This window comes from Barbus barbus (genome assembly GCF_936440315.1).
Source record: "Barbus barbus genome assembly, chromosome: 34".
NCBI classification, from domain to species: domain Eukaryota; kingdom Metazoa; phylum Chordata; class Actinopteri; order Cypriniformes; family Cyprinidae; genus Barbus; species Barbus barbus.
The window spans coordinates 15,237,097-15,250,506 of NC_136762.1; the positions used below are offsets into that span (position 1 = coordinate 15,237,097).

At 37.4% G+C, this 13,410-nt stretch overlaps 1 protein-coding gene across 1 annotated transcript; it reads left to right on the plus strand.

Moving 5' to 3' along the window:
* Positions 1-303: 303 nt before the first annotated feature.
* LOC306854594 (tubulin-specific chaperone cofactor E-like protein) lies at positions 304-11,969 on the plus strand. Its single transcript, XM_079392744.1, has 8 exons — positions 304-483; positions 4,019-4,191; positions 4,315-4,457; positions 8,573-8,754; positions 9,209-9,465; positions 9,611-9,737; positions 9,887-10,003; positions 11,406-11,969. The coding sequence occupies exons 2-8, from the start codon at positions 4,050-4,052 to the stop codon at positions 11,722-11,724; spliced, it is 1,287 nt and encodes a 428-aa protein (XP_079248870.1). The 5' UTR covers positions 304-483; positions 4,019-4,049; the 3' UTR covers positions 11,725-11,969.
* Positions 11,970-13,410: the final 1,441 nt, after the last annotated feature.

Below are 13,410 nucleotides of genomic sequence, written 5' to 3' on the forward strand. Positions count from 1 at the left end.
CTGTCGCTAACTAGAGTGAGTGCTCTCTGCCATGATCAGAGATGGTTTACTGACTCATCCTCAGTCACCCCATGAATCACGAGTGACCCGCTGCACTGACTCATCTCTTCTAATCATCTTTTGCATTCTTAAGTCACGCTGTAAATAAAAAAAACACACGTGTAAACTACTCGATCTATAAATATAAAATCTGAGTCGCGAGGTGAAAAATGCGTCTGTTGTTCTCTGCTCCGCCAGCGAGGGCGCTCAGACAGCACGCACAACTGAACGGGCCAATCAAGAGCGCCCAGCTGGAGTGACGCCACTTCCGTGACAATACGGTCGGCGTGACAGATTTATCAACAATAACAAGAGCGACGCGGAACAGTTTGGAGATCAAAGTGCGAGTCTTTAATTGACATAACGCGGATAAACTGACGGTTAGGAGTTGTTTTGAATTACAGCGTCCTGTCCCGCGTCTCACCGAGGAGCTACTCACTCAATGTAAGACCCTTTAGGATGATGGAGGGATATTTTCGGCTCTAGCTAGCTAAATGTTAGCTGAAGTATGGTCATTCTCAGGTTTTGACTTACAAAGATACAGTCTCGTTCTGTGTCATTTAATATTTAGTCGTCTGTTTTGGTGACCGTTGCTGTCAGCTTTAATATATGTATCCTCGTGCAGTAGCTCAAGGGAAATTCATCTGATTCATGATTTAGCACCAGTGTCTATTATAAATGTCCTGAGATTATAAAATCACAAAGGAAGGTCGCAACACCTTTATCAATTTATCATTACGTAATTGTCATGTGGTGGTTTGCAAAAGGTAGCTTGTTTGAAAATGTACGAATGCTGGTGGTTATACTCATTTACTGTATGTGGTTGTGGATGGTGTTGTGTAGATTTGCAATGAAATATATATATATATATATATATATATATAGTCTTGATATTTTGTCTTAGCAATGTGTGTTAGTGTGAACATGTTTATGTGGTTTATGTTTTGATTATGAGGACATGTTATGATTTGAGGACACTTCCGGGGGCTGTTCCATAAAAGACGCTAAGAAAAGCGGGGATTAAAGTCCAAAACCTGACTTGAACTAACCTAACAAATCAATCGGGACAAAAACGGTTCCATAAACGACAATTCAAGTTCACGCAATCTGACTAATGCTATCCAGGTTCAGTGAGTCAGGATAATGTGAGTAACGTTACACGCTTATTCTGAAGCAGCCCTTAATGTCGATCATGGATCAAATCGATCTACCATAGCAAACAGCGAATATTTGTGCTGTTTAACGCATTTGAAATATTGTGTTTTCCTCAGTGCATAACTGATACGTCACAGGTATATTTTTTACATCTGTAAATGTCAGAAAACCATGCAAATATATCCATTTAGCTGTCAGGAGTGGGCGGGGCTTATGGGAGAGAACGAGCGCTGCGGCGCGCATGCGCGCTACACAGACAGAGCAGAATAGAATACTAGCGCAAGAATTCTGAATAAAATATACATTCTGCTGAAATATTTGTTGTTGGACATTAAATGTGACACAGAATTTTACTACATATAAGTGTATTTTTATGATAGCAGCAACTGTTAATCACTAGCTCAAATGAGTTAAATGTGTGTCTCTTATCAGTTAAAATGTACTCTTATTTCTATTATAAATTTACATTTTTAATTCAGTGATTTTAACTTTTGATTGTGTTTTTATGCTTTAATGCTTTAAAGAGCCATTTTAGATTGTAATGTTTTAATGTTCTAATAACCATAAAAGGTGTCATAAATTCAGAGAGAAAGGCTGCATGGCTAGAAACTGCTGATCGACTGCATGCACAAGTAGCAACTATGTTAAAATGTCATTCGCCTACATTTTGGGCACAATACAGTTGGTTGTAGCCTATTTTTTACTTATTTGATTATTTAAGGTGTATTTTCTGTATACTTTTATTTTTGGACCGATAATAAATTAAACTGACTGTATGTGAGAGAGTCAGTGGTAATATGGATGCGTTCCTATTGGTCAGAGTTAGAGGAGCTCAGCTTAGCCTGACAGTTAGCCTGCTCCGGACCAGGTTAGTTTGCCAGCATAAGTTGCCGGGGTAACTGAGTTTGAACTTTTTTAAGTTTGATTTATGAAACCGAATCTACCAAAAATAAGCCTGACTAACCGAAATAAGCCTGGTTTATACTCTAATCTTGGTTTATGGAACAGCCCCCCGGTGTCCCCATAATTCAGAAGGCTTAAAAATTTGTTTTTGTTTTTTTGAAAGTTATTTCTGTATATGTTACATTGTAAACTGATATTCTGTTAATTACAAAGTGTCAACTAATTTATTGCAGTTGCCTGTATAATTTAATGCATATCTAATCGTGTATTCCATAAAAAGTAATTGTTCATTGTTTTTATTATTTAATTTCGGCCTTATTTGTTCTGCTTTTGCACTACAGCTACTATTTGATATAATTTTTATTTAATAGGTATATCTCTATCTGTATTAAATGCTGTAAAATGAAAAGACATCAGCTCTTTTTCTTGTACGTTGATACTCAAAACACTAGACTTTAATGAAACTGCTTTAGGCTGTGTATTGTCCTGGCAACTTTTTGTTTAAGTCAGCTATTGTTATTTTAGGACTGTTATATGCACAGCTGTCGAAAGAGTGTTTATATGGTGGTGGTCTCTTTTTTATGTGTTTCCCTTAAGAGCCTGTAAACCTGCTCTGAGTTGTAAGAACAACTCAGATGTTTTTCATATGCATATTTAGTGTGTTGACTTTGTTGAGGCAGGGTGTAGTAACAGCTGAAGGTGAATTGGTCATCTGTCCTTTCTGCAGAGCACTATTATCTCTGGGAAGTGCCGTGAGGACGCTGAGCAGAGCCCAGTCTCTGCTGGTTTGCAGCCACATTTTCCATTTGAGCCCTGACACTCAAAAGACAAATAACTTTTGTAATAAAAGTAAACGTTATTTTATGGCACAGCTGTGACTTTGGATCTGTGAGAACAAATTGCACAGCAGATGAGAGCATTTAAAATTCATGCTTCTCATATACATGAGATGACTCGAAGGTCGTGGGTTTGAGTCTCAGGTCCGGCAGGGATTGTAGGTGGGGGGAGTGAATAACCAACACACTCTCCACCCTCAATACCACGACTGAGGTGAGTCCCTTGAGCTGCCCACTGCTCCGGGTGTGTGTTCACTACTGTGTGTACACTTGGATGGGTTAAATGCAGAGCACAAATTCCGAGTATGGGTCACCATACTTTGCCACACACCACTTCCCTTTCCCTTTCCTTAATCTAGGAAAAACGCGTTCAATAAACATATTCATTAGTGGATTAAATTCTTTATGTCATTAGACAGTATTGCTATTCTAAGTCGGCGGTTTCATGTTAGCAAAGAACATGACTTATTTATTCAGCAGATGGTTAAATCTAGGCCAGTTCTGTTTAAAAATGGAACTTTTAGGCCAGAGGGCTGCAGCTTCTCACTATTTGTTTAACTGAACTGCTTAAGGTTGTCTGACACATGGGTCATGGCATGACACACTTTTTTTAATAAATGATGGATGATCGAGGCACACATACTGTAACTAATAAATACTGTGAATACTTATACATTTACTGTATGTATTAGTTAAATGTAATAAAAGTTCAAGCAAAACCAGTATTATGTAAGATTAATAAAAGACTGAAAGTCGTGGTACAATGAGGAAGTGATTTATAGAGCATGGCTCAATGTCAAGGTCAGTAAGCCTCTTCAAATATCAGATAATGTGACTATTTCATGACAAAGCAAGTCTAGTTCAGGATCATTCAGACAAACGGACAGTCCCACCTCAAAGTCACGCCATTGACTGAGCTAGAACCTGACATGTACGACTCCTCAAACACCATTTTAAAACCAGCATTTTGGGAAATCGACCAATGAATGGCTTGGTTATTTCTGCACATTTAACTAGCAACTATTTAATATTGTTTAATGACACACTTTGTCTCTATAAATGTTTTGATAACTTTGTATCTACAGTTGCATAAGGTGCACGGTGTTGGCTGGTGCAATGGAAGCTTCTGAGACAGAAGGTCGCACCTTTATGCAGGCGATCAGTGAGAAGTACAGCCCGGAAAACTTCCCTTGCCGTCGGGGTCCAGGCATGGGTGTCGTGGTTGTGCCGTCTGGACATCAGGGATCACCTATGAAAGGTGAGGCTTGGGTTTGTTAAAAACAAGTCATGTAAGGTTCCTTGGTGATTTTAGTGTTTGCTTTGGCAGCTGTAAGCTGTTGTGTTTCATAGTTCATTAGTTATGTGGTCATTCTGCCTTCAGAACGTCTGAACCTGCCCAGTGTTCTGGTTTTGAATGGCTGTGGAATCGGTCATGCAGGAGACGAGGGAGAAATCGTCGCTGCCTTCTGTGCTCATGTAGTTGAACTTGATCTGTCCCATAACAAGCTCCAAGACTGGCATGAGGTGAGTTAGTCTCAGGATCCGCACTTTGTTATAATATTCTCTGTCACCCTCATTTTCATCCAATTTCATATGCTGTTATACTTTTTTCTGGAACACAAAAGGAAACATTTTTAAAGAATTGCTAAACAACCTTATGTTGTAAAACAGCAATTCAAAGCGAAGAATCTGTCAAGCTCCAAGTAAAAATACAGAAAAAGCACCATGAAAATAGTCCATATGACTCATGCACTGTGTAGCTTTGTGTGAGAAACTGACAAAAATGGACTGATTTTAAGATCTGTAAATGCAGTATTAATAAATAAACATACACTGCTTAGTGTTTCCCCTACCATTATCTTAGGGGGGCCACACGCCCCCCAACGGCACCACCCCCCACCCCCCTTGAAGGTCAAGTTAATTTTCTTTAATTGTATTTTCTCTATAGCGCCAGATCACAACAGAAGTCATTTAAAGTTACCGTTCCTATAGAACAGGTCAATACCTTGTTCTTTTATTAAACAAAGTAAATAGCCTTATGTTATTTATCTTATTTCCACGACGGCATGTCATTTCGGTCTCTACGTTACATTCGTGTTATTTAGATCAGAAATGTATATGAGTAAATCATATATATACAGATGGATCTAAAGATCCTGAAACAGGACACATAGCAGCAGCAATATATGTTCCAAGTTTCAGGTATAGAATAGCAAAAAGAACATCTAATCACCTATCAGTTTATACTACAGAAATGATTGCCATATTATTGGCTCTTCAGGGGGTTGAAGAGATTAATATACCTGGAGTGGTCATATGTTCAGACTCTTTTTCAGCACTATCAAGTCTAAAGAGTGGTAAATCTTCAACTAAACAAGACATTTTATCAGATATTTTACCAAGTTTCTTCAGAATACAAACAAAAACAGTTATCTCTTTTGTATGGATACCTGCACATACAGGACTAGAAGGAAATGAAGTGGTGGATCAAATAGCGAAAAAAATCATTTAAACATCCAGACATAGAATTTAATGTTCCAATGAGTAAATTAGAAATAAAGGGGTTAATTAAAAAAACATTAAAAGATATGTGGCAAAGTAAATGGGATGGTGAGACTAAAGGACGACCTTTATATAATATTCAAAAAAACTGTTGGAAATGAGAGGAGAATTTTTGGGAATAGAAAGGAAGACAGCATAATGTCTCGCCTTAGAATTGGACATACTGCACTTAATCATTCATTATATAAAATAGGAAAACACGAGTCTGGACTTTGTGTTAAATGGGATCTTCCCGAAACAGTTGAAAATATTTTAATAGAATGTAAAGGATATGATAATGAAAGATTACAATTTACAGAAGCACTTCATATAGAAATAAATCAGATCTCAGTCCAGTCCTTTGACAGATCCCCTGTGAAGACCTCATTGATGGCCCCAGCACAGATCCTCAGCAAAGACTACGAGAACCAGACAAGTCCTCTGCACAGACCCTTTTTACCAGCTTCACCTACTAGCATGATGTTTCTTCAAGCAGAAGAAGTTGTATGAAATATTCAGAATGGTATCAATCCACAATCTGACTTGTGATGCAGCCTGGAATAATCGCACCATGTTCATTCGTTTGGTCAGAGGAGAACTGGTTTCCTGACTGAGCCTGGTCTTGTTTGGGTTCCTTGTCACTGTCGCCTTTTGTCTTGCTTAGTTGAAGACACGTAATATTCAGCAATATTATTGACTTGACTGCACTGACGCCATTTGATAAGAACTGAACTGAATTATGACACAATGTTTTTATATATATATATATATATAATATACAGTAAAGTAAATATAATTTACTTGTTACTTTGTGGTTTAAAACGTGTGTTAATGTTTATACTGTAGTGCATTTGTTCATTGTTAATATATATTTATATTAAAGTATTTGTTCATTTTATAATAAAAGTCTTTTTAATGTTTTTAAATGGGTGTTTTTGTTTCACTACTGAATTAACTTAGGGCAGGTTCTGGGCCACATTTGGACCAGGGACCAAGCCGAGTCTCAGCCGGATCTGGCTTAAAGTGTCTGGGCCAGACCTGGCCACATAAAATAATAGAAGTCACTCTACAGTATGCGGGCCAGATCTGGACCACGTCAATAAATAAGAGTCATTTTACAGGGTGTGGGCCGCATCTGGGCCAGAGGAAATTGTTTGAGTCGGTTTTTAGTCTGTGGGCCAATTTTGGGCCGTGGACCCAGCCAGAAGTGGGCCAGACAAATTTTGCTGTCTGGGTGCCGTTTTCTCTAGTAGTGGAAGTGTTTTGTGCGGTCTCAGGGGGACCATAGCCATAGTTACATATGTAACATAATGGAAATTTATTATAGGAGTTATTTGCTATTTCTTATTTAATGGGACTAGCTTATAGCGTAGTTTTCATGTCAGACATAGTTAACGATGACATTTTACATGTAATTGTATTTTTACCTGGCAATCCGACTCGTACACCATGCTCTGGATTTTTTATATCTCTGTAAAACATTTTTGATGGATCATCCAATGTATATTTTCACCAACATATTCTCACACTCCCACGAGTTAATATGTTGTGGCCAGGACAAAACTAGTCTAAGTGAACCGAACATAACCCCTCCCGGTCGCAGTAACAGCTTCGTTCGACTTTTCGGAGATCATCTACTCTTCCCTGTGGATGACCTCTGACCTACTTTCTGTACGATCTGAATTTCTGCGCTTTGAATTTTAAATATTGAATTTGATATTCCGAATTTCTTCTTCATCTTGAAAACTTGAAGCTGTATTTTTTAAAACTGGATATTTGCATTCAAAGAATTCAGAACAAAAAATCCGCTGTTTGAAAATACATGTCTATTAAAAAACTGCCATAAAAAAAATCAGTTGTTTAATTTCAAATGTTCATTATTCAAGTTGAAAAAAAAAATCTAATTCAGAACTGTTAAATGCCACATTATATTCAGTTTTGTTAAATGACACCTGTCAATAATTCAGATTTACACAATTCAAATTCAAATAGTTTTGTCATATTATAAGCTCCATATGCGCCTGCCGTCTCACTACATGAACTACAGGAAGTCACGGGTTTGACTGCCGTTCCAGTGCAATTTCACGGGTAGAAGGTTGGAAAAACACGGGTTACGGGTTGCCTGGAACGCAGCATAACTTCATGACCTGTCAAAATAAAAGTTTGGTTTACCTTGAAGTCATTGTGGCAGAAATAGCCAACATTACTATTGTTTAGTAGAATGTATGTAATAGGCTACTATTAAAATTATTAAAACCTTATTTTTAATGGATAATCATACTATATTTCTTCAATGTTTTTAAATGTAATATTAAATCCCCTTTATTTTCCCCAAAAATAAAATTTATTTATAACTGTTTAAAATTTTCATTAATTAAAAGATTAATTAAATTAATGTTTTATGCCTTAAAAATCGCAATACACAACACAGAATATCTGAGGGGGAAAAAATCATAGGGCTATTGTAAGAATAAATCAAACTTGTTTTTATTATTTCAAATAATTAGACATGCAAAACACAGAATTTTGTAACAAAACATAAGGTTGGAAAAATTTCATAGGGCCCTAAACATGTCATTTTTGTTAAACTTTTAATAAATTGATGTTAAATTGTTCAAGTTTCATTATTTTAATTAGCTAGACATGCTTTTTGATTAGTAAAATTTAATCTAACCATTAAAAAGGAGTCCAGAAAAATTAAAACGGAATCAACCCCCCCCCCCCACCCCCCACCCCCCCACACACACACACACACACACACACACACACACACACACACACACACACACACACACACACACCCCAAAGACGAAAACCTAGGGGAAACACTGCTGCTGTTCATAGAATTTTAGTGAGTAAGATTATTTAAAGACAAATTGATTTACCTTTATTCAGCAAGGACACATTAAATTGATCAGAAGTGACAGTAATGCCATTCATAATGTTATAGAAGTTTCTATTTTAAATAAATTCTGTTCATATACTGTGTATATATATGTGTGTGTGTGTGTGTTTGTGTGTGTGTGTGTGTGTGTGTATGTATATTATACATTTTTATGTCCCTAAAATGTGTCTTTTGACCCTTTAATCTATTCTAGATCAGCAAGATTGTTTCTAACATCCCGAACCTGGAGTTCCTGAACCTCAGCTCTAATCAGCTGAGTGATGCAGTCTTGGAGCCGGATTGCGCAAAGGCCTTTTCTAGCATCCGCCGCCTTGTTCTTAACAATACCCAGGTGTCCTGGGACACAGTGCACACATTCACACAAGAGATGCCTGAGTGAGTCGCATTTTAAACTCTTGATGGTTTTTGTAGCTTTGAAAAAATATAGACTGAAATCATGTGTAACAGTTACTGGTGTGGTGTACATGTGTGGTATTGATTCCTCTGAGATATTATGGTATTGATTTGATATCTTTTTTCACATACAAAGTATTTTAATGGCCGTGTACATGCAATCCTGCATATGTCTTACATAAATGATTGATTTATCTTTTCTTTTCATTGTACCATCGTGACACTGTTGTTTCTCATGGGATCATCCAATTTACTTTGTTACTGTATTTAGCTATAAATGATGTTTAATAGAATTCACTCAGTATTCATTCAATGGCTTTCAGGTAACATTATGGCCAATGAATAGGTCTTTTCTTGCTTTAAAGTGAACTGTCAGATTTTATGAAGGTGTCTCTGGTATGACAGCTCTCCACTAATATTGATCTGTTTTGTCCAGACTGGAGGAGCTGTTCCTGTGCCTTAATGAGTACACTACTGTGACACCGGCCGCCATGCCCTGCCCTTCACTGCGTCTGCTTCATATCACAGATAACAGCCTCCACGAGTGGAGTGAAGTGCGAAAATTCGGCCCCATGTTCCCCGCACTGGACACTCTGGTCATGGCCAACAACAACCTGAGCTCAATTCAAGACTCAGGGGAAATCCTTCAGCGGCTCTTCCCTAACCTTCGAAGCATTAATCTGCACAACTCAGGTATCATTGTGTTAGTGACAGTTGCTGGGAAAGAGTCTAAATAATCATAGCATGTGTGTAATTGAGTAAAAATTATTACTATTTTAGTACGGTGTAATTACATAAACCCAATAAAAACTTTTTTTAATAATTTTTTGTGAGTCAGGACTTAATCGATGGGAGGACATTGAGAAGCTTAACTTTTTGCCCAAACTGGAAGAAGTGAGGTTGCAAGGCATTCCTCTACTGCAGGCTTACACTAGCAAGGAGCGTCGCAGTCTAATGATAGCCCAGTAAGTCCAATGTATCTTACAGGGATGAATGTGACGAAAGAGTAAATAATGGCCAAATTTTCACTTTTGGGTGAACTTTCACTTCATTAGAAATTGTTAGTGATGTTGTAGAAATGTTGATGAGAAGATCTCATTGCTCCCGCCTGCAGACTGCCATCAGTGACCTCCCTGAATGGGAGTGTCGTGACGGATGGCGAGAGAGAAGACGCTGAGAGATTCTTCATCCGTTATCACTTGGATCATTCAGAGGAAGAGCTGCCCCACAGGTATCTTTTAGGCATCGACACTGTTGTATAGACCAGTGGTTCCTAATCCTGGTCCTGGAGAAGCCCCAACACTGCATGTTATTGATGTATCACTTATCTGACACACATATTTAAGGCCTTGGAGTCTTTACTAATGAGCTGATGAATTGAATCAGGTTTGTTTGATTAAGGAGACATCTAAAATGTGCAGTGTTGGGGGTTCTCTAGGACCAGGATTGGGAAACACTGGTGTAGACCAATTAGAACCTTATTGAATAGTTCTTGGACTCACACCGTGTCTACACCATTGCAACTAACAACAATAGTGTATACTTGATGCAATGCAGTGCGATGTGACGTGACAAATCACCAACAGTAAACTGGTGCCCCATTCTATTTCTGACGTACTCGAAGCGCTTGCTCTAATTTTAACTCACATGGACAAAGGACAAATTGATTTGCAGTCACTTGGTTGCGTCAAGTGTAGACAGCTTTTAGCAGTTTAAACAATGGTCAACAACTGTTGCATCTGGTGTAGAGACAGTATCAGGCAGCGCTATTCTTTAAACTGTTGATCTGTGTACTCATAAAGACAGATGCCTTTGGATGTTGCCAAAAATTTTAAAATTGTGCCTTGAGATCTATACATTTAATTCCATTATCTTGTGGTCTGTCCAACAGTTTTTGAGCACATTCAGCATAAACATAATCTGGAAACGTAATTACGATCAAATAGTATGTTTTTTTTTATGTTATAGGATTTAGCTTTATTTCAATGAAACTGACTTTGTTTTACGATATATACTCCACACATGACAATTTTGTAAGAAGTATTATTTAGACCAGAAACACACTCTTAAGTGTAATTAATTATTAAATAAAATGTATTGTTTATTAAATAATTATAATATAATTTTATGTAATTATTCTTCCTATTATAAATAATTATAAGCCAGATTTAAACTTATTATCGCACTAAGTTGCTAAATTTAAACATTTTCTCAAACTGAAAGAGAGAATTGCATATAGAAGACAGTTCGTGCTAAACCGCTTGTGGCAGTGCTGAATGCAACACAACCCTTTTTTTTATACATTTGTATACATTTTAGAACCAAATATGCTTGAGTACACTGTAAAAAACTATTTTTCTAGGTGTGAATAAAACAAATATTTTTCAATTACGTTTTACAAGTAAATACTACTACAGTCTTTAAAAATTCACATTTACTTCATTGTGCTATTTGTATTTATTTGAAAAATGTACTAGTAATTTCTCAGTGAAAATTGTTCGAAAAACTGTTTTTTTCAGTGTATAGCTAAAAGTGCTTGCTTTACAGTATTTTGACTTTTTAGGTAGGATTTTTGGTTTGCCCATGTAGTGAAAGGCTGAATTTGGTTTAAGTATTTGCATTTCGCTTTGGAGATATCACTGCTTGGTGACCAAATATGGGAAATTGGCTCCTCTGGCTGAGGTCGACCTGAGACCACGTTGCCACGCCAAAGTGGAGGTGCGCTATGAAGACAAAGTGGAGCAGGTGAGAATCCGCTTGGACCAGACCGTAGCAGAGCTGAAGAAGCAGCTGAAGACTGTTGTGCAGCTCCCCACCAGCAACATGCGCGTTTACTACATCGACAAGGATTCTGCCTTTGGCCCCGATGAGTTGAAATACAGCACACGGGCCTTGCACTCTTACCTCATTCAAGATGGGGATGAGATCCTGGTTGTTCCCAAAACAAAATAACCATCTTTCTCCAGGATCACAAAAAAAGCTATATTTAAATAACCAAATCCACTTTGAACTAGCGCCATCTAAGCACCACAGAGTGAATGGGACTGTCTTTCAGGGAAAAAATTATAGGATTTGCTGGGGCTTTAGTTTGGCACATAACGTGTCATGTCACTACACGGTCACAAGAAACACCATGACTCGTGTGAACCTTTGGTTCTGTTGCTGTTATTAAAGGTTTCCTTCACAAGCACCCCTGTATTTCAAATGCCTGTTTCTTCAAGAATAAAGCACAGAGGAGGGCTCTGGCAGCCCAGGATGTGCTTTTTACAGATTTTAAGACAATCACCCATAGCTGAAAGAAAATGTTGCACTGCACTGATGTCTTAAAGAAGAAATCTTGTATATTCATTGCCTGCTGATGTGTGTCGTATGCTGTCAGCCGTTAATTACATGCAAAAGACTCTCAGGCCTTATATATTGTATGGGCAGTGCTAGATTCACATGAAGAAAGATTTGCGAAACATCTTATTTACAAATGTTTTTAAATGTCCAGTTTAATTTTATAATCTGATTGAAGAATCCAGAAGGGAATTGCGGAGTTGCATGCATTTGCTATTTAATGTGGTATTTTATTTTTTTTGTTTGAATCCTTTTGAATATTTATATTAGTACTTTCTCTGCCGCTTTGGAAGTGGGCGCTCAAACTTGTACCTCCACTGCAAAGCATATGCTGAGAAAAGTGCTTATCCTCATTTCACTTGTATCTATATTATGGAGTGTGTTTATTTTGATATTTTACTCGCAGAATAATGAGATCTGTTAAGTGACAAAACATCAGTCTACCAAAGATTGATTACATACATGTATTATATATATATATATATGATTATTCACAGTATTTAATTTTGATTTACTGATTGGTGTTATTTGTTAAAAAACAAATCAATAGCAAACCAATCAATGCTATCCGGCCAGCAAAACATAAGCGGGAAATTTGGCTCCTATGTTAATTTAAAAGAATACTTCACCCAAAACTTTGAATTTACTGAAAATGTACTCCCCCTCAGGCCATCCAAGATATAGATGAGTTTGTTTGTTCATTGGAACAGATTTAGCATTACATCACTTGCTCACCAACGGATCCTTTGCAGTGAATGGGTGCCGTCAGAATGAGAGTCCAAACAGCTGATAAAAACATCACAATAATCCACAAGTGAGCCACACAACTCCAGTCCATTAATGAATGTCTTGTGAAGTGAAAAGCTGTATGTTTTAAGGAACAAATTCATCAAGGCAAAATTGCGTTCTCCAGTGAAAAAGTCCTCTCATCTGTATCAAGAGAGATACATATTTCTTTCCTGATTCAGAGGAGATTACTTTTTCAAGCACCATTTTATGTGAAAGCAGTCCAAAACAGTTCTAAACCTAATCCGTGGATTTTAATGTGAGAGGACAAAAGGGAATGGACGCCCTGAGTCATGTGGATTATGTGGATTATTGTGATGTTTTTATCAGCTGTTTGAACTCTCATACTGACGGCACCCATTCACTACAGAGGATCCATTGGTGAGCAAGTGATGTAATGTTTGTTTACCAACATTCTTCAGAACATCTTTTGTGTTCCACAGAAGAAAGAAAATCATACAGATATACATTTGGACATTTGGACTATAAGTAATTAATGACAACGTTTTCATT